This window comes from Uloborus diversus, chromosome 3 (assembly GCF_026930045.1).
Source record: "Uloborus diversus isolate 005 chromosome 3, Udiv.v.3.1, whole genome shotgun sequence".
NCBI lineage: Eukaryota > Metazoa > Arthropoda > Arachnida > Araneae > Uloboridae > Uloborus > Uloborus diversus.
In genome coordinates this window covers 164608168-164630632 of record NC_072733.1, presented here as the reverse complement: position 1 = coordinate 164630632, position 22465 = coordinate 164608168, and the positions used below count along the sequence as shown (strand labels likewise).

The following is a 22465-nucleotide window of genomic DNA, read 5'->3' as shown; positions in this document are numbered from 1 at the left end:
CAATCAAACTATTATTTTTTATTTGACATCAAATGAATTTTTGAAACTTTCCTCAAAAACTAAATTATGTTTTTCTCTAAATGAATATGGCTTACGAAAAATCCTAACTAAAGATAAAAGTCCCAAAGAAAAGCTGAAAGATACTTTTTTTTTTGTTGTTGTTGTTTCAGATTAGCGATAACACTAAAACTTTTCACTTACCGAGTCAAATTTCTGCGCTCGTTATACAAAAGAAAATAACTCTCCTTTGCTTTATTTGGTTAATGCTTGCGTACTTACAATGACTCATTGAGAAATCGGGTCGAATCAAGAAAAGAAACCGACAACTGCGCTTTCTGGAAGTAATACCACTTTGTTTATGAATAACTTGATCAGTCTCAACAATTTATCGAAGACATTTATTGCAAAAAAAAAAAAAAGAAAGAAAGGGATATTTACGGATACTGGTTTTAACTGAATTCGTATCTAATTTTAAGGAGAGCAAATTTTTTAAAAGTAATTTAAGAGCTTGCTTAGAAAAGGTGTTAAGTAAAAATTTTCAAAAATTGACTTTTTGATGGAATAGAGAGCAGCACGTGGCTAACAATATAACTACAATAAGTAGATTTTCCTGACAAAGTTTAGTCGTATTGAAAACAGAGGATTAAATTCGTGTTTTTTTCCTGAAAAGAATTAAGTCACTAGTAAATTTTGTGACAAAGTCAGGTTTAACTAATCGTTGTTTTCATGTTGCTTGTCTCGTCACGAAGATGCATGGGGGAAAAATTCTCCAGTTCCTAAATAAAAGCTAAATACAATATGAAACAAGTAAAAAAAGGAGGATGTTTTGAAATTACTTGAAGTTTTGGGAACTAACAAATTGCACAATTGTTTTTATTTTTGTAAGCAGTTTTGAAACGACAAACCTAACGCATAGGTCAAAATAATGATAACGGTGAAAAAATGGAATTTGTTAGTGAAGATAAGTGGTCACCAACAAATTTACAAAATTGTGTTGGATTAAATATTAAATCTTACATAACAAAATCGCATCAAATCAAAAATAGTAAAATTGACTTAACGCCATTTGAAAACAACCTCTTCAATTTATTTAGTAAAAGTTGAACAAATCGTTCATAATTTAAGATATTCGCCCTTTTTTTTAAATTTCTGCTATTATTACATTACATTTTTTAGAACAAGCTGCACTGAACTTCAGGAAGAAAAAGTTTCACTAAAATACAAAACTTTATAACGTACTTTTTTCCATTTGTATTTATGACCTGAGATGGGGTAAAGTGGTCATACTTAAAAATGAAATAAACATATCCATACACAGGGGTGTGCACAGAAATTATCTAATCGTAACAGGATCCTTTATGTTTCAGTTCTTATTTCGCATTTTCAAGTTTCCTTTTCTTTCGTTTAGTAAATATGCAAATAATATTTATTGTACACATAATTTCTTGGTGTTTAAAAGAAAAAAACATAAAAATTAATGCCCACTTGAAAACAAAAATGCATTTTAAAAATAGAACTGAAAAAGTTACCCTGTCTTCAGTTCAAAGGCAAATACAATTGGTGATTAATAGTAAATCGCTAATGTTATTGATTTTATTGAAGGTCTTTGAATTAGTGGTAGAGGCGTGCACAGAAATTTTGGGGCTCCTCATAAATGACTTTGCGGGGCCCCTCCATATGTTTACTCCTACGTTCCTACATGTATTTCACCCCTCATTTTTAAATTCTCGGGCCCCCTTCAGGCTCAAACATTCTCCCGTGCTTTTGCACGCCCCTGTAAATACATAACTATAATTTTTAAAAATATTCAACATATCTAGCTCTCTTAAAGAAATAGACTTCGTTTAAATAAATTACAAATTTGTGACGGTAAGCAACGGTCGAGAATTGACTCGCCAATAATTTTATTCATGTTTGACTCCTCGGTTTCATCAATGTCATCAGGAAAAGTGATAGTTTCCAATGTTTGAGTAATTATAATTTCGCAAATTGTTTCTAAGGCTCCATTAAAGATGCTATATTGTTCAGTGAAATTAAAGGTAAAAAATTAACGCATCCAGAATTCTTGTACATTTTTTGAATTTTTGGTACATTTACATATAAAATATATCAATTTATATTAAATAATTCCATTTCAATCGTTGACAAAAATGCTAAATACTTTTAGATTGTTCAAGAAATAGTTTTAAATGAATAAAGTAAAAAAAAAAGATAAACTAGCCTCATGTTCGATGTAAAAAAAAAATTATTATCCATTTCTTACATAATCATAACGTCACGCGGGAGAGGGCTAAATACATCTATATCAAATTTCAGTAGATTTGCATAAATCTGATTTGTGCCCATATTTATGAGACAGCTGATTTTCCTTAATTTTAAAATAAAGCACCATATATTTTTTCCACGTTATTAATAGCATTCAATTATTAAATATGAAAAGATTTCATTCATTTTGAGGCACTTTCACAATAAGTAAAGTCCCATTTTTATCATACTGTGAAAAAGCGCAAAATATGTAAACTTTTGAGAAGGAATGTAATAACATTTAGTTCAATTGCACTGCTAAAAACAGTGGAGAATGTTAAAATTATTTCTTAAGTCACTTCACTTCCCAAATATTTTGCGAAATGTGATTGAATCTACGTTATCTGCTCGGTTTTCTAATGATCATACACGAGCCCAAAAATGTGGTTCATTGTTTTATTCTCTCATATCAATAGAGCAGTGTCGAGCTATTTAAACAGATTTGCCATGAAAGGCTAATGCACCGGGTGGGAAAACCGTTTTTCACCTAAATGCTATACTAAATTTAGTAGTTCGACAAAAACAGAGTTCATATTACGGGACGAGGGAGCGTCTCGCCCCGCCAAGGAAACCAAACGTCAGCAGCCAACAGAAGCAAATCCACCGCCAAAGTCGAAAGAAAATAAAGCGACCAAGAACAAGATTACGCGACAGAACGAATTGGGGTTTTTTGGGTTTTTCACCCCTCTGTATCTTAATCCCATGAAGACTCCTGGAGTTGATTTTTGGTACACTCAATTTCTAGTGGCCCCTGACGCCGTAAACCAAAATACAATCCCCTAGACCATCAGGGAGAGGAGGTATTAAAGTTATAAAATCGGTGTTCAAAAAAGTTTTCGCTTTCTTTGACAGGGCTACAGCCCAGACGAAAAAAGGAATCAAGCTGAAATTTCGCACACACATTCCTTGTGCCCTACTGATGTGCCTTTTGTGCCATTTGACCCCCCTCCCCCCCTCCCCCCGCGTTTTTACCCCCCAAATTGTACCTTCCTGGGGTTCTATCACAGCCCCCCAGGGTGCTACGGTAATGATTTTTTGTATACATATTCTTGGGGGGCCATTGAGTACATATACAAAAATTCAACCCCCAGGGACATCATGGGCCGGAGTAATTGAAGGTTGAAAATCACTAATTTTCCCTAAATTCTTATGTACTTACTCTCAGCTCATAGGGTTTGTTTATCTCGGACTGCAATTGCAAGGTTAGAACAGATCTAACAGTTATTCCAAAGTTGTCTTAGGAAATGAAACTCAATCAAGACTAAAACATATCCAACAGTTGTAACTAGACGTTAAATCGCGGATATCACAAATTTGCCACAGCGACTGCGCATGCGCGCAGACATAGAATCTGAAAACAGAAAGCCCAATAAGCTATGTTGTTTGTTTATACTTAAGCAGAGAAAAAAATTAATGAATGAGATTAGAATGCTGTTCTCCCCCCCCCCCCTCCCTCCAAAGTTTTGCCGATGCGAAATTTCCTTCCCACTGTTTTTCAGTTTTGATATATTTATGGAGGGAAGAAATTTTAAATGTCGGCGTGAAACTGGGGTTAAACCATTACAATATTTTACGTAACAAATTATATGAAACTGTACGCATATGAATACGGCACATATAACTTTTTAATTGAAAGCGAAAAATAGCACTTTTTTATTGGTTTGCTTATTTCTAAATTAATGGATTTTTCACAAACAACACATAATGAATTGAAAATATATGAAATACGTGTGTGGATATCCGTGCTTTGCAGTAATTTGTTAGATGAAAATTTTTTTTCAATTAATTTAAGCAAGACTTTTAATGAGCTTAGTTCGCGCGCAACATGCGCATTCGCTATGGCAAATTTGGGATATCCGCGATTTGACATCGATTAAGGTTGTATAGATCTTCTGACACATTCAAACTTCAAATATTTAATGGCTTAGTTTTTTTTTTTTTTTGCTTGGTGATAACATGCGTTATTTCGATTTTTAAATGAACTTTTAAGCAAAACTAGGTATTAAACAAGACAAAGACTTCTATCAAGAAAAAGATAAATCACCAAACAATTAAAATTATCCCATAAAACGTAAAATAATCCACGATTTAAGAAAAAATGTAACTAAACAAAAAGTGAAAAGCTAGATTAAAATAGCCCTCAAGCTGTAAAACATTTAAAGAAACCTTCATGAAAATGTTGAATAATCTGTCAAATAAAGAAACTGTAATAGAATTTATTGCGAAGTCGTAAAATACTCGAAAGCAATATAATTTAAAATATAGTATTTTATTATCCAAGAAGTTTTCTTTGCAACAGAGAGGATACAAGGATTGCAATAAAATTGAAACCGCCCAATTCTCGCAAAATGAACATAGAATCTTAATAGTCAGAAAATAACTTGACGTAAAATTAGGCTAGCCATTGTTGTTCCTTAAAAACACAAAACAGCGTTGTTTCAATTGAAACATTTTTGACTTGATGTTCTCAATTCTAAAAATACAGACAAAGTAATAATATCAATGCAAAAAGATGTGATATCTCATCAAAAACAACCCTGTTGTAAAAATTTCCCCGCCAAGAAAACCTTTAACCTTTCCGCACAAAAAAGAAAACCTGCATCCTAAACCCAAAAACCCTCAGCCATAAAAAAGTTATGATATCTAGTTTGCTCGCCAAGTATCTGCCAAACTATCATTCTCCCTCTTCTCCTTTTCCATCACAGCTACTTCCATTAGAACCTCCTCCCACCTTCAACTCCTCAGAAATATGGATAGATCTTTTAAATTTTTTATCTTGTTTGGCGGGAAGCTTTTCAAAGTGAAGTGGTTGCTTGGTGAGCAAAAAGCTTCCCGCCAAACAAGATAAACAATTTAAAAGATCTATCCATATTTCTAAGGAGTTGAAGGTGGGAGGAGGTTCTAATGGAAGTAGCTGTGATGAAAAAGGAGAAGAGGGAGAATGATAGTTTGGCAGATACTTGGCGAGCAAACTAGATATCATAACTTTTTATGGCTGAGGGTTTTTGGGTTTAGGATGCAGGTTTTCTTTTTTGTGCGGAAAGGTTAAAGGTTTTCTTGGCGGGGAAATTTTTACAACAGGGTTGTTTTTGATGAGATTTAATTTTCGAAATCAAAATTAAGTACTTTTAAATTGCCTTTTAAGCACCTTAAAAAAATCATCTAAATACAAAATGTATGACACGTATGAAGTTAGAAAAAAAGTTATTAAAAAGTTTGCACTCCTGAAGAAAATGCGCTTAACCTACTGCAAATCTAAATATAATTAACTGAAAGTATTAAACATTTACAGCTTACTGTCACAAAAGGAGAAATGATTAAATTGTATGAATGATTAAAATTGTATGACGAGTAATTTATTTTTGATGATTGATTATGCCGCAGGATATCGTGCTGTTCTCATATGTTTTAATATTAGCATCAATGCAGAGCAGACGCAGTTAGCACCTAAAAGAAATAACTAGTTAGATTAAAAAGAAAAAAAAAACAATTTAGTTATTTGCTCATTTCTAAAACAGAGGATATGTTTCTACCAGCATCAAATACGAATTACAGTAGCTTCTGCACATCAAATGCTATCCCACAGCCCAATATGCATTTGTTTTTTTTACAATTAGATGTTGCCTCAGAAAACGTCGCTAAGAGTCTAGGTCCTCGCATACCATGAACATGATCCATTCATCCAAAAAAAAGTCTTATTCTATGCAAAACAATACTACAATACAGCAATTCACACAGTCATCTTTGAGCTAGATTTTTCAATGTTCATATTTCGCCATTAAATTCCGTGTTCTACATCATTAGAAAGTTATATTCTTTTACCGTGTATCTGAAGGTAGAAAGACGTGCGATATAGATTCGCCTCGAGCTCCTCACGGAGCCATTCGTGCAATAAGCTTCTATCGTGGAAATAGGTTCATAATTTCTTAATGTCTCAATAATTTTTGGTACGAACAATAGAGCCTATTTGAGTAATCCTATTTTGCGATAAAGAAACCGTGTTTTGTTGCATTATATTTGAGGAAATAGAGTCTGTATAAGCTTTAGCGAATGATCCGTGCGAAGAGAACGTTCAGTGCACTAAGTTAATCAGCTGTATTGTCCGTTTTTCACGAGAAGGCACTTCGCCCCGCCTCCTCGAACGCAGAGTTCCATTTTACGCGGGGGTGATTGGTAAGCAATCCTCGCACTTCTAAATGAGACAACCAGACAGCCTTAACTTGGGCGTGCATTTTAATGTGCAAAAAAGTCTTAGTGTCCTTTACATCACTTGCAGCATTCAAAATCACTTGTCTGTTGGCATTTTAGTTATTCTTACATTTTAAAAACTACTGCTTTTACAACAAAATGCTATGATCCGAATATACCTTCTGCCGAAAACAGCGAAATAGAATCATCGGATACCACGTGACGAAGGAGAAGTCAAGTGTCTTCTTGTGGAAAACGGACAATACTTGAATGATGATTTCCGTTCGGTAAGCAAGCTGAGTAAAAAAGCCAGCTAATTCTGCTTTAGTATTTTGTTATTGTGACATCAATCAAACAACTGAAAAAACTTAGCAATCATACGACAGATTGTCAAAAAGTTTGTTTTGCATTTTGGTAAAAAATACACAGTACATTTTAAACTTGGCGGTACTTCATTTTTCGTCACTTGCTCCCTTCAAAACCACAAAACTGACAGCCATTTGTGAAGGGTCACCTAGTAGATGACCATCATTATCCTGAACGCAGAACGTATATAACTAGATTCACCGGCAAGAAGCAGTTAATCCAGTCATCTCTATCTTCACAATTTGGACACAAGCTTGAAGAAAGGAAATGAGTCATTTTGACTATAACATGTTCGAAGCATTTGAATTTATCTATCAACTTTAATAAATCACACCTACGAATCACACACACACACACACACACACATATATATATATATATATATATATATATATATATATATATATATATATATATATATATATATATATATATATATATATATATATATATATATCTTAATATATAAAAATCTTCTGTGCGGACGTTTGTCACCATAAGGCTTTTAAACGGCTGGACCGATTTTGATCAAATTTTTTGTGTGTAATTAAGTTTTGGCAAGCATGGTTTCGAAGCGCTATGGATCGAATCGGAAACGTTTTTGTTAATGAATTAATTAATTTAAACATTGGATGGTAAAATCTCCCAAATGATTTATATTTATTTTAACCTATTGTTGAGCGAGAACTGAAATAAATAAAGAAATATTTAACCCGTTGCCAAAGGACAATAAGAAAGTCAGTTCTGCTTTCTGTAATGAAATTTCCTACTGTGATATGTCAATTGAGAATAGATAAAACGTAGAGAGAGAGAGTGAAGCCTTCATTTCTTGAAAGCAACGATTTTAGGTCCCGACATATATTTTAAAGTAAAGTACTGGTAAAGTAAAGTTCACCGCAAAACGGTGTGTTCTGTAGTCGTAGTTGAACCATGTGACCGGATCGGTGCTTTAGGTTATCCTAACCAAATGATGAGAAGTACCGTCCCCAGCAACATTTCTTTCTCGGCTCAAATCCATTTGAGTTTTGGCACCAATGTTAAGAAAGAATAGCTTTTCGTTTTTAAAGAGTTTTTAGTCATTTTAGTTGAAGAACGTGTTTATTTTGCATCGGGAGAGGGGGGGGGGGTGAGTGATTTTCGCTTATTCAGAGAACTGTTTTCACCTTTATCATTTTTTTAAACGATATCCTTTCGATTGTTTCATTCTTTTTTATACGGGGAATGTTGCAGCGGGATTTCCCGTTTGTTCTAGATGCGTAGTTAGTTTTTTACACTTAATATCTGAGGACGCCTTTTATCCTTTGAGTATAGCTGAAGGAACAAACCATCACGTACGGGAGAAAAAAAAGTTAATAAAATAACTTTATCTTATCTAATAAACTGATTAGTTTGATAATCCTTAAAGGAAAAGATGATGGAATTTAAAGACGAAACAAATTTTATTTTCGTCCAGATAAATTACAACAGGGTAGTTCTGTACACGAAAGATCAGTGCATTGGGAGATCTTTATCTTTGGTGGAAAGAACAAATTAGGCAATATATGAAGTTTAAAAAGTTTTCGTTCAAAAGATCGGAGCGCTAATCGGTCGGAGTTGGCTTCGCTCACTGATCGGCTGGATTACAGTAACGTGGTGACTTGGCGACTTTGGCTGTAAACAATAGAGTTGTGTGATCATTTGTTTACATTTTAAAGCTACTGTTAATGTAATTTATTGTATATTTTGTTTATTTGGCGAATGATTTCCAATTGCAAAGAATTGCTTTTCGTTTTTAAAGAGTTTTTAGTCATTTTAGTTGAAGAATGTGTTTATTTTGCATCGGGAGAGGGGAGGGGGGATGAGTGATTTTCGCTTATTCCGAGTTTTTACCTTTATCATTTTTTTAAACGATATCCTTTCGATTGTTTTATTCCTTTTTATACGGGGGATGTTGCAGCGGGATTTCCCGTTTGTTCTAGATGCGTAGTTAGTTTTTTACACTTAATATCTGAGGACGCTTTTTATCCTTTGAGTATATATATATATATATATATATATATATATATATATATATATATATATATATATATATATATATATATATATATATATATATATATATAGAAACACTATCATATATTGTATTTATAATCTGGACAAGTCAACCAAAATGAACTTCACTACTCAGTTCAATAGGCGCCGCAGGCTGCTCTATGATACTGGTAGACAACACATTTGATAGCAATAGAAGGATTGAACAAGGACGAGATTTTTTCGTCCATGTTCAATCCTTCTATTGCTATCATATATATATATATATATATATATATATATATATATATATATATATATATATATATATATATATATTAAATTGATTTCCCGTTTATTTGTGTATAATAAAGTATCTATGGTTTGATCATAAGTTGGGGAGAGTCGAGAGGGTTGGGACACTGGACGAAATGGGACGCTTAGAATTATGCTAAAAATAAACATTGTTTTTAATTTCTGAATGTTTCACCAGATGGAACAATCATAACCCCATGCAGTAAATTATTTTAGCTGTAGGGTTCTGTAAAATTAATTTCCGAAAACGCTATTTCGCATTAATAAAAGTAAATAACTACACCTTTTTCAATATAAGTTTTCAATTCATTCATTAAAATTAACAAAATTGATCTTAATGTTTTATACATCTAATAATATGACTTTCATAAAATAGCAACGAAAATACACTATTATTTGATAAAACAGATATTACTGCAAAGTTGCCATAACAAAAATGGTTGAAAGCAAAGAAATAATTTTCATTTCATGGAGACCAATTAGTAAAGTGTAATGTCAGATAAAATAAATTTCATCAGTGTTATATAAATCTTATTACATAAATGATACGTTGTCTTTGACGTTTTGTATAATATTGTTTGCAAATACTACTTTTACTTCCAAATGAATGTCACATGCCTTCTGTTTGTAAGGTAGCAATGGGCCATTTATATTGTTATTTTAACTGTTTTTTAAAACTATAATATTGTAATAATTATCATCAATTATATATTTTTGAACATGTTAAAATGTCTTAATTTATTGTTCTGAAATTTACATTGTTGTAGCAGAACAAAATATTTTGAAAGAAATAGTTTTGCTAAAATTGTCTCATCCCTCCCGGTTCCATGATAATTTATTAAGAATTTTTAGAATATTTTGAAAATTCTGCGTAATAGAGTGGACAGATAAGCAGTTAAAAAGATAGTAGCACTTATAAAGAAAACTAGCCTTACGGAACAAGCACAAAATAGAACTAATTACTCTAAAACTAATTATGTTTACAATTTCAAGAAAAAGCACTACATTGTTTTTTTCTAATCAATATGCAATCATTGATGCAAGTGTAACAGAGTAATTCAATAGTTCAAACTAGTTATCGGAAAAAAAGAATTAAACACACCTTGTTTGTTAACAGTAGAGTTCAACGTAGCTAACAGAAAACGAAGGTTATACTGGTACTATACTTAGTCTTTTTTTAAAAAAATATTACCAGATTCGACGTGACTGTTTATTTTATTTTCGAAATAGATGTTACAGATTGGACATTGAGAAACATAGAAAATGTTGCCACATTAATATTCAAAAAAATCAGAAAGTCTTTTTTCTTTTTTTTTTCAATTTTTATTTTTAAGAGATGAAGTAAAAGATGTGATTTAACTGATAATTTATATTGAATAATTCAGCACGAACTAAAATCACATTCTGACTGCAAATGATTTGCAGCTGGCACACGTTATATTTTCCCGTTCCGAAGCAAAATATTTTCGACCCTATCATAAATTACTTTGATACAAACATTGATACTCAGTTACACACAGTTAAATGGATAATTTAAAAAATATATGATTCATTGATGGTAATTATTACTATAAATTTAAAAAGTTCAATGTTGTACCATGTTTGAGGGAAGACTATGTTTTTCCTGTACCCGTGGTAACGCTAACGCCCGATCACAAGACTTTTGTGCCCACAGATTTAACGAATGAATTTTTTTAAGCTGTCTTGCACAAAGAATGTATTGATATATTTTTTGGATCATTAAAAGTGGTGAATTCTCGAGCTGTAACTTTTTTTAGCGTTTCTTCTCTAAACCATTCTGCATTGAAGCTTTAATCACCTGTCATCTTCCTGCAGATCATTCTCTTTAAACCTCACATTCACAGTATCACATTTCTGTCACAGAAACATGGTTTTTTTTTTTTTTTTTTTTAACTTTTAAAATTTTGCGTAAAATGCCGCTGTAAATCATGTGCATTTTTGTTTTCAAAAGTCAACTTTATTTACGTGTCTCATATGAGGTCAAAGATATAATTTTTCAAATTTTTAAGGAATTCATATTGTTAAAAACTAATTTAATAGCATGCACATTTACTGACTTAAAAACCCGTTTTATAAGCAGTCCAGATATTGAGTTAATTTTTCTTCTCAGACAAATAATACTAGTTTGTTCAGAAACAGGTTGTTGTCATTGAAAGATGATTCGTAACCATTTTAAGACTTCATGTATGTTTTACAGGAATAAATGCTATCATTAAGCAAAAAAAAAAGCATATGTTTTGAATATTGTTATTTGAAGTAAGAGTTTCGTTTGAAGCCCAGGGTGACCGAGAGGGTTAAAAGCTTTTACTATATTGAATCGTCTCTTATTTCTTCTGCAAACCGTTCTCTGTAGAAGCTTTTGCTATATTGAAACGCATGTGATTACTCCAGAAAACCAAATCATTCTCTTTAGAAGCTATTATGATATCAACACGTCTGTCATTTCTCTTCATGCCACTTCATCCCTCCCCCCTTTTTTTTTCTTTTCTTTTTTTTGAGCAATCACGATTGCTTATTGTTCTCATTTGACTGTTTTTGATGTTACGCTGATTTTATTTCCCCACCGCCACCCTCCACACCATCACCGTCGCGTCGACCGGTTCCTCACGATGCGGCTCCTATAGCGAAAGCCGTCTCCAAGTTGCATCCATGTCTACACACACACACGCACACATACACACAAGCACATACACACACACACACACACATACATACAGACACCTACACACATACACACAATTACCCATACATTCATGCCTGCACATCTGCACACAGACACAAACACATATGCCTACACACACATACACATACCCCCTCCCCACACACACACATTCATACACAAAACTACCCACACACTTATGCCAGCACACAGACACACATGCCTACACACATACACATATCCCCTACACCGCAAACACATACCCCCCCCCCAACCCAAACACACACGCCTACATACACACTCGTGATTGCGAAAAACATAATTTGAATTCAAGATGTCAAAATTCAAATTAATTTTTTATTTTATTTTATTTTATTTTATTGAGCAATCACGATTGCTTATTGTTCTCATTTGACCGTCTTTGGTGTCGGTGCCTTTTTCAACCCCCGCAGGCGCGAGTCCGTCCCCCGGTAGCAGCTCCTAGTCGGTGGCGTCCATGTCCTACACACATGCACGCTCACATACATACGCGCTCACACACAAACACACACGCGCCTTTACACACATACACACTCGCCAACGTGCATATACACAGATCTACGCACACACAAAAGCCTACACATACACAACTGTACACACGTAACCGCCCAATAGGAGAGGTAGGCTTGGAGCGACAGGAGCCGTGTCTAGAAACAAGTGAGTAGGATAGTAACCAATGAGTAGGGTCCTGTCGCAACTCATGATTGCGAAAAATATAATTTGAGCTCCAAATTTCAGAATTCAAATTAATTTTATTTTATTTTTTATTTATTTATTTATTTATTTATTTATTTATTTATTTATTTATTTATTTTTGTATATTTGATTTTAAAAGATATTGTAGAAGACTCAACGCTGCTCTCTGATAACAAGGTTATAATATCAGTTTTCTACTTTTAATTTTGCAAAAAATACTGGCAGCACTGAATATATTATACAATCCAATAATTCTTAAGTTACTTTTTGCGAGTTATTTTTTAGTTATGTTTCGAAGTTCTTATAATGTAGAGAATTTCTCCCCCTACATATTAATATTCTGTGTAATATAACAAATTGTAAAAACTTTTTGATGCTATGAAATTGAAATGGAGTTTTTTAAAGCTTTTAGCTACTTTATTTTTCTGGTTTAAAGTGTCACTAACACAGTGTCACAAGTTTGTAACAACAATTAATTTTACATCACATTTTTCACCCAGTTTAAAATTACCTTAATGGGTACGATAACTTTGAACCAGGTAAATACTTCCTTTTAAGTGTTTAAAACAATTTTCAAGTGTCATGCGGATCAAAGTGGATGAGACAAATAGAAAGTTTGTTTCATCAATTAATTTATTAATTTTCGTTAATTTACTCATTAATTTTTTTAAATCATTTTTGTATTAATTATATTTCAGAATGCATTTATGTGTTCATTATTTTTTGAAATCATTTATGTATTCATTATTTTTCAAAATTCGTTATGTATTCAATATTTTTCAAATATCACTTATGTATTCATTATTTTTAAAATACATTTATGTTTTTTCTATTTTTCATTTACGTATTAGCTTTATTTATTCATTATTCATTCATTCCTTCATTTATTCATTTGTTTGAAAAAATTGTTCTCAATAATCGAAAAGAAAATATTTCATATTTTAACTATCACGAAATGATAATTTTCCACTTTTATTTGAAGTACAAATTTACTGTCAAAAAAAGACTGCATTTCAATAGAAGTCTTATTATAAAATACTGGCCCTGTTAGCTTTCAAAATGAATTTACAATTTGTTTCTTTTGTAACATGTGAGTTTTCTTAATTATTTCACTTTGCCCCATATTCATCTACTGGAAAAAAGAACGCTGTGAAACACAAATTGCAAAATATTTTGACACGTGTTTCGAGGATACGAGAAGCTCCTTTTTCCATTGAAAAAGTTCAGTTTCGGGACGGAAGCAGAAGTTACAATATCGAAAATGAATTCCTTGTGCTCCGAAAAAGCTCACGGTTCTAACTAACAGCGCATAAGAATCAACCATGTGAAAATAAAGCGCAATAATAAAAATGAAAAGATTTTTTTCAAGTAATGTTTTAATTGACATGACAACCTTTCAGCTAGCATCAAACAATGGAATTGAACGATATGCTGATTTGGTGCGAAATACACCTACGTTATGCACTTTCCTTGACACTTTACTTCAATTTTATAAATCATTTTGTGGTTTTTCTGTGCATTGGAGAGGGAAACTGACATTATTGTTTTGCTTACAAGCATAAACTTGTTAAAATCTTCTTCTTTTTTTCTTTCATCTGTAACAGCTTATTCATTTTGAACACTTTGAACATTTGCATTTTTGAACATATTTCTAAAATTTTGCTACGTTTTCCATACATTTAAAAAAGTATTTATTTTTCTCGTTTTCAAAGAAAATTTTTAGGTACTTGTTAACTTTCGTTTAATTTTACACCGATTATTTATATAGTAGATTATTTCCAAAATTAATATTACAACGTACACAGAGTCACATTAAAAGTTCTATGCAGTACTAGATAGTATTATTTATGAAATCCAAGATTACGCCCAAAGTAAACTAAAGCAACCTCTGTGTGAAGTATATATTTATATAAGTCATACTTGTATAAATAATTGTTAGTAACACAGTGTGAAGAGTTTGTGATAATACTTTTTACCAAATCTAAAACTATCCAGTAAATAAAATACATTTAAAAATAGAGTAATCTCCACATAAAAATTACACGAATAATTTAATTTTACAGCGTATCTTGAGTTACATGATAATATTTTACACACAGTTAGTCATGTTATGCATTAAAGCCATGAATTCATCATAAATCACTGAGATCCAAAAATCGGGCCACCGGTAAATAGAGATCATACAAATAATTTATATAGCCATAGTAAAACTCAAGTTCAATATTGAAAGTATTTCCAATGCTAAAAAATGTTTTATAATAAAAAGTGTCTGTATAAGACTAAACTCGTTGAGGGTAACATGTATATCAAAGTCAAATTAAAACTTTTTATCAGTAGTAAAGATCAATATTGGTGTTTGACATTCGCCTAGTGGCAACTGAGTAAAAAAGAGGCAACTAAAAATGTCAGTTTCATTAGCCACCCGTTTGCCACTCTTCCCAACCCCACCTGTGTTACGAATAAAAATGTGAATAACAACTAACGGTTTCAAATTGTCAAAAGAAATTCTTCTTAAGAATTAAATAATTTCCTGTTCACATACTTAATACTTGAATGCCATTACCTTAATGGCCTAATATACCTTAATGCCATTAGTTATATTAATGATTACCTAACCATAATGCTTTAGTTGAAATTTAAAAACTTGTTAGTTGTTTAATTTCTTTTTTTGGTTAACAAAAAAAAGTGTCGACTAGAAAAAGTGGAGTGGCTACTACTAAATTTACTTCTGCTCGCCACTGGCGACCAGAAAAAGTCCCAAATCTTGGTCCCTTATACAATTTTGTACATATTTAAAACTACTTGCAAAAAACATTACACTTTGTAAAGTGCATATTTGATTTCTCTTTAACGGGAATAAGTATAAAAGAGAGAGAAAAATCAGAGAACTTATTCTGACCTTATCCGTCAGAGTAAATAAACAAAATGAATCAGTATGGTATCGCTTACATTTCCATTGACGCTTATTTACTCGAAGACAGGGGAAAATAAACTTCGCTTAGTTATCAGTATGTCACAGTCTAATAAAAAGGTTTTGTCATCAGTCAAATAGGAAAACGTTCAGGAAAGAGTTATCTTATCTGCGTATTCTTTCCACTTCTGAGACATTGCGAATGAAAGAGAAAGGACTTGATGCTCAAGACGTGAAACATGAGGTTTTGAGAGATACATCTCTGAAAATAATCGAAGTATCAGAAGGAGAATGTCAAAAGAAATATTTTAGGAAGCGATTGATGGAGGTTTATTTATGATCATAATGAAACAAAAAGGTAAGATTGATTAACACTGCTACGAAATTGTTGCAAAGCAGCTAATATTAATGTTTTTAATGGTTTAATGTTTTACCGCAAATGTAAAGGTAATGAATGATTTTGAATATAGGCAATTCATTTTTATAACTGCTAATACTCAGGGATATTTTAATGCGCCTCAAAAATTTAGTGAAGTGTATGTCGTTTGAAATGCGATGCGTATTTTTAATCTTCGTCAAATATTCTAAATGTTAAAAATCAAAAGTACGCACGCTTCCTTTCCTGCTATCTTTCGTTTCATTCTTAGAAGCTTAGGTTTTTATATGGAATTCATTACTATTATGGTTTTTATTGTTTTTACATATTTCACTCCTCTAAAAAGTGTCAAGGTGTTCACTTTTTAGTTAATAGAAGTAACTATAAAATACATACATATATCTGCAAATGCTTATATATGCACAGTGAACATTTTGAGCATTCCAACTCTAAAAGAAATACATTTAAAATGCAAAATATAAGAAACATCACTGAGTGATTCATTTCTGAAAAAGAATTCAGGCACAGTTTGGAAAAGAATGTCACTGAAAAATAACACGAGAGGATTACTAAACAATGATTCACGAAAGAAAAATATTGATTATACTGATTTGTATTGTTCCAAATTATTATTGTGCAGTTAAAATTTCAAACGTTCAATCTTTATCATTCATACTAGGCTATCATTGCCTGGGAAGACGAGAAGATGGGACATTAAAAACGAAAAACGTGAGAGAAATTATTGAGTGGTTTATCTCTACTGAAAGAAAAGGAACGGGTAAAGCGTAAGCCAAATATCATTGAAATTAGCAAGGAGCTGTTTAACCAGTATTTATATGTAGCACCAAAAAATGAGTATTTACTTATTTTTATTGTAAAGTATTCACAGAACGATTCGTTGAAATTTGCGTATTTTCTATTTTCAATGAAACTGTAAAAAAAAGTGGTGGAACTTGATGTTTAAGATTAGTGGTAGGTAAAAGTGGAGCAAAGTGAAATTGTCAAGATAATTTACCTTCTTCAACAGGAACAAATAGGGAATTTGTTTTGAAAATCATTACGCAAAAAATAACGATATTTTTAATAATAAAACTTGCATTGACACTAAGTAAGACACAAAATTGATTCAAAAACAGTAAATACTCTTAAAATACACAACAACTCTATTTTACTTGGGAGAGAAAAGCAGTCATACCTTTCGTACTATTCAATAGTTCGCGATTCAACAAATTCAAATTTTAATTAAAATACACTACTTTATCACGAAATATGTTTGACTCAGCTCAAGAGGGGCCATTCATTATTTACGTAAGAATCACGAGAAAGGGGGGGGGGATCGGAAAAATCTCAACATACCCTTACTTGAGGGGGGAGGTCGAACCCATTCTTACGTGATATTTTCAAAGTCTTTTTTACATTAGAAATCGTGCGGTCAAGTGGGGACAGGGGTTTATATTTCATTTGCATCTGGAAGGTAAAAAACGTATTAGGAGGAGCTGTTTTTTACTTGTTTTACAAAGAATGAATAGTCTAAAATAGAAAAAAGGAATCTCTATGTATGGCACGTTTTATTTTTAATTAGTATCGCATCATAAACAACAAAAAAAAAAAAAAAACATTCAGACTAGATGATCTGAATTGATCTCATTTTAACTGTTTTAATTTATTTTCTTAGAAATTAATTAAAAACTAGTCGATCATTATTTTAAAAGTGTTATTGATAGTAGATTGTTTAACTGATTTATGCTTAAGATTATTTTTTTAAAAATTTGCTTTTAACTACTGATAAATGGTATTCCAAAGACTGGATGTTCATTTAATAATATAAAGGTAATATTTAATTGATAGCAACAAAATAATATAACGCGTCTGTTCAAAAATAAAAACCTTTGATTTACAGCAAATTGGGAGTTTTAGTGCAACTGATCATTTTCTAACAACATTTTATTATTTTGGAAAACGAAATGGAATCGTAAGCAAGAATAGTAGGGGGTGAAAAATCTTGCGTACCCTTAGTTGGGGGTAGGGTGGGTTAAAAAATGACAAAATCATCCTTACGTAATTGATTGCTCCAAATTATTCATACCACATTTCTTCCCTCTAAGTAAACACCACGTAACTGCGTTGCGTCGAGATGCAACGGTTTTTTCCAGACAAAATGAAGAGGAGGGGCAATCGTGGGTGTGTGAGTGGTTAAGCGCCTCTTCTGCTGGTATCGAATATCTTCCAAACCCTACTATTATCCTTGGTCAGTTTCTTGAAATCGAGAATAATCAAGGTAGAAAAACGGGGGAAAAGATTTTCTATACAAGCGACAGACGCGATAGCTATCTTTCTCGTTTTTCTCTTTCTTTTTTTCAGAAAGCAATACATTGTTAGGAAAGCAATTGAACAATACTTCAGTGCAGAATTGTTTTCAGAGCCATCGTCAAGAAGGGAGTAGGCTGAGGGAGAGGATGCTACACACACCCAGTTTTCAGAAATGGGGCCTATAATTTCATTTTGGTGATGCGAAAGAAAGAGAGGAAACTGCTCACAGTCATTAAAAGTAATTAAAAAAATAGTAATAACACTGCGAGGTATGACAACTGCTTATGACACCATTTCTGCTGAATTGACCTCCTGAGTCTCAATATGAACCCCCGATTTCTGGAGATAACTCATTACCTTATTCTTTTCAACTTTCAAAAATTTCATAGCCCTTATTTATATTTGGATCAATCATTATTAAAAGTTTTCTGAAGGGTTAGAGAGGTGGAAAGTTCAACAATACAGTAGAACCACTCTAGGATCCGGACTAAAAGGTTATCCAGGTCATCTGAATTCATGAAAGTACGGATTAAACAAAATAACCAATACATTGAGCCAAGGTAGCAAACTACTGTGCACAGTAAAAATTGTATCCAAGATAACGAAATATAGAACTGCATAAGAGAAAATTACAAATAATTAATAAAATGAAAAAGTTTTAATGTATTATGTTTTCAAAACGAACGAAAAAGTATAAATAAATTTCTCTAAGCTTCATGTATATTTAAAGCCCCATTGTCAGAATTTCTTACTGATTGTCTGAAAATTTTGTTGTGTTATGAGTTTTTGATAGCTATCAAAATACTTGTAAGCTTTAAAGAGTAAAGTATGGGGCTCATGCAACAGACAATTGATGAAATTTATAATTTAACTAATAATTTTATCGCTCCGCAAAGAGTGCGAACTGAGATGTAAGTTTTTTCATTCATAGCAATCCTTAAAACTTACTGTTATGAAGTACATGCGCCCCATCTTTTTCCTTTAAAAGCTCAGAAGTATTTTGATAACTACTAAAAACTAACAATCACAAACTTTCCAGACATTCTATAAGAAATTTTGAAATTTTACTGGGCTTTAAACCTACATTAAACCTTAGCAAAATTATTTTATCCTTTTTAATTCGTTTTAAAACATGGTACATTTAAACTTTTTTATTTCGTTAATTATTTTCTACTTTTTCGTACTGTGTGTTTGAAATGTTTCAATCTATTTTAAATACTTCGATCAAACAATGACGGATAAATTGACGATGACGGAGTTCGGTAAATTTATTCAGTCGATAAAATTAGCATAAACAATAAACTGCACGATAAATAACATTGGAACCTTAAAAAACATTGAGCTTTATTTACACTTCTTTATACAACACATGTACAATGTACAACATAAATTCAATGCAAGCAGAATATTTTTAATGGGTTCCTATTAACACATATTATATCATACATATATGTCTTTGTAAATGAACTGGAAACTCATAGCCGATTACAAAATATACCGGAGAGGAGTCAAGTAGAAACAAAAAAAATACATATCTGCTAAAAAGTTGCAACTCAACCTAACACTTTATTTACATTTTCCAGCATTTGCATTGAAAGCTCTCCAACTGTAATAAACCAATCGCCATATTTTTAATGCTTTAAAAATATGTACCTTAGATCCAGACTAGCGTAAGTCCCCCACCCCCCTGCCTCCATAAGAATCAAACATTGATAAAAGTTACACTTCTGTAACAGTGCTCTTATTTGCTTCAAGTGTCATTAATCATTCGAGCGTAAGAAATAATGCTTGATACTGCTTTTCATCGGCGTGATATTAAGCTAAAATTACAAATTTATTTTACTTCCTTTTCCTAATTTATTTCTATTTTTCGAAATAATAAAAACTCAAAACATCAGTAAAATATGAACAAATAAAGCCAGAAATATGATTAGCTACATAATTATATTTAGATAGAGAAAAAGTCTTTAGCATCCCATCCAAATAAAGCAATCAAAAGAGTAAGTATCAGATATTGATAAAAGTTATCCTTCTGTAACAATGCTCTTATTTGCTTCAAGTGTCATTAATCATACAAGCATAAGAAACAGTGCTTGTTCTTGCTTTTCATCGACGTGATACTAAGCTACAAATTACATGGAAACCTCGTGCAGCTTTTGAATTCGCACATTAAGCGCATGGCTAGTCAGATACAGCATCGTTTTATCTTAACTACTTATCATTTTTCCGGGGAGTCAAGAAAACAATCCCAACCCAAATAAATGCCATCTACGTGCACATAAATCTGATCAAAATTCCTATTTGAGAGTAAAGAATCTTCGTTTTCTCATTCCTAAGTTTTATATCTCTTTTAAATGAGGCGGATCATGATTGTATGTTTCTTGAGTTCCACTGTGAACACCAGTTTCTCTTCCAGGTGCTTTCCAGACTTGAAGATGGCTTTCGCACACGGAGACTGGCCTTCGATCGACCCGATCACCACCTTGCCGAGCATCCTCGAACGAAAAGGGCTACTGTATTTCTCGGCTTTTTGCGTCATCGTGATAATCATCGTGGGACTCACCGGCAACGCGTTAACAATCATCGCCCTGGTGCGTTGCCCACGCGTCCGTAGTGCGACAGCTGCCTTCATCATCAGCTTAAGCGTGGCGGATTTCATCTTCTGCTGCATCAACCTCCCCTTCTCGGCCTCCAGGTTCATCAATCACAGATGGGTTCACGGTGACACATTGTGCGTCCTCTTCCCTTTCCTCAGATACGTTAATGTGGGACTTTCCTTGCTTTCAATTACAGCCATTGCCATCAATCGTTATATCCTCATCGTGCATCCTTCACTTTATGCAAAGGTACGTCCTGCTTTTTTTTCCTTCGTGACACCAATTTCCATTGTTTTATATCGAAGACCAAACTACAACTCACAGGGCCCGTTAAGAGGGCTGCATTATCGTATAGGCATCCAGAGTACCGGCAAAAAGTCTCCATGCTTTTGGGGTGCACCGAAAGTTCAAAGGTTTTTTTTTTTTTTTTAATTTCAGAAGCAAATTTTGATAAATCATAATTCTGAAGAGGGATACCAGGGGGGAAGACCAGTAGCGGATTTTAGGAGCCCCCCCCCCCCACCTCACCAAAGGATGAATTCATTTAACTATTTTATTTATTATTTTTAATTTACTTCCCTATAACATAATTTTTGTTTCACAGTTATTTAAAAAAACACAAAACACACACAGCATATTTTGAATGAAAGTATTTTTGTTTGCTAAGAAAGTATTACTGGAGGCAGAAGCCAGAGCTGCAAAATACATTGAACTCCCTGGTTTCGAATTCAAAGGGACAAAATATCGCGATTCATTCATTAATTCTTCATTGATGGAATCACTAATTAACACTTTTTAAAATGTCTAGACGAACCAAAAAGCGTCATTTCGATCCAAGAAGCTATTTGCGAAATAATAGATTTCTTTTTCTGCTTATAAAAAATGCTAAGTGAAAAAAATCACATGGTAGTTTCTTTGCAAAACCATGATATTAATGGAAAACGCAATGTAGTATCGAAATGTCACCTTAACTGTGTCATGGCTTTTAAAAAAAAAAAAAAAAACAGTAACTTCTTTAAAATTCGCAAAAAAATACTTTCTGAATTCTTCATTAAAACTTATGAGTTATGAAGCTATGATTTTCTTAATTTACTATTTTTTAATTAAAATATAAATAAATTTATAAAAACTCAAACGAAGTATGGGATTATTTAATAACCTTGCTCTCGTGTTATAATCTTGTTCATAATTAAAACAGTTCATTTTATAGCTTCTTGGTGAGATTATATTGAGTTTGGTATTTAATTCGCTTGAAATGTTAAAAATATTTTGCGTCCACATTCAAAGCATATTAGTGAATAATATTTATGTTAGTGATCTATAAAAAAAAAACATTTAAAAATAAAGTCATGAAAGCAATTGTATAAACTGTTGCATGTTTTGTGCGCTATTTTATTTCCGGGCCCCCTCTAAAAGTTATTTCTGCATCCACCTCTGGGGAAGACGTAGGAGGATGCCACTGAAATTTTAGGGGATATTTTAGGAGGACTTATTTTGTCCTCTTTTGCTGGGTGCTTGGGGAGTGCGCCATTACTATTGGGAGTGGCGGATGGGCAACCCTGGGTCTCCTATACCACCTATGCTGTGGTTCTCCCAAAAGCATAGTCCTGCCCTGTCGGTCGGTGATCATTGTCATCTAAACTATCCCAAGTTATTATATTATCAGTATTTTG

General features: G+C 32.5%; 1 protein-coding gene across 2 annotated transcripts in view; it reads left to right on the top strand.

Moving 5' to 3' along the window:
- LOC129219250 (G-protein coupled receptor moody-like) overlaps positions 1-22465 on the top strand; it is a 40299-nt gene that overhangs the window by 4864 nt on the left and 12970 nt on the right. Inside the window, exon 2 of one of the 2 annotated variants that reach the window (XM_054853577.1) lies at positions 20612-21041. In XM_054853577.1, the coding sequence (XP_054709552.1) occupies positions 20631-21041 (411 nt within the window). In that variant the 5' untranslated portion in view covers positions 20612-20630. Of the gene's footprint in view, positions 1-20550; positions 21042-22465 lie in introns of those variants that run through there. The other variant, XM_054853576.1, reaches the window with a different exon arrangement.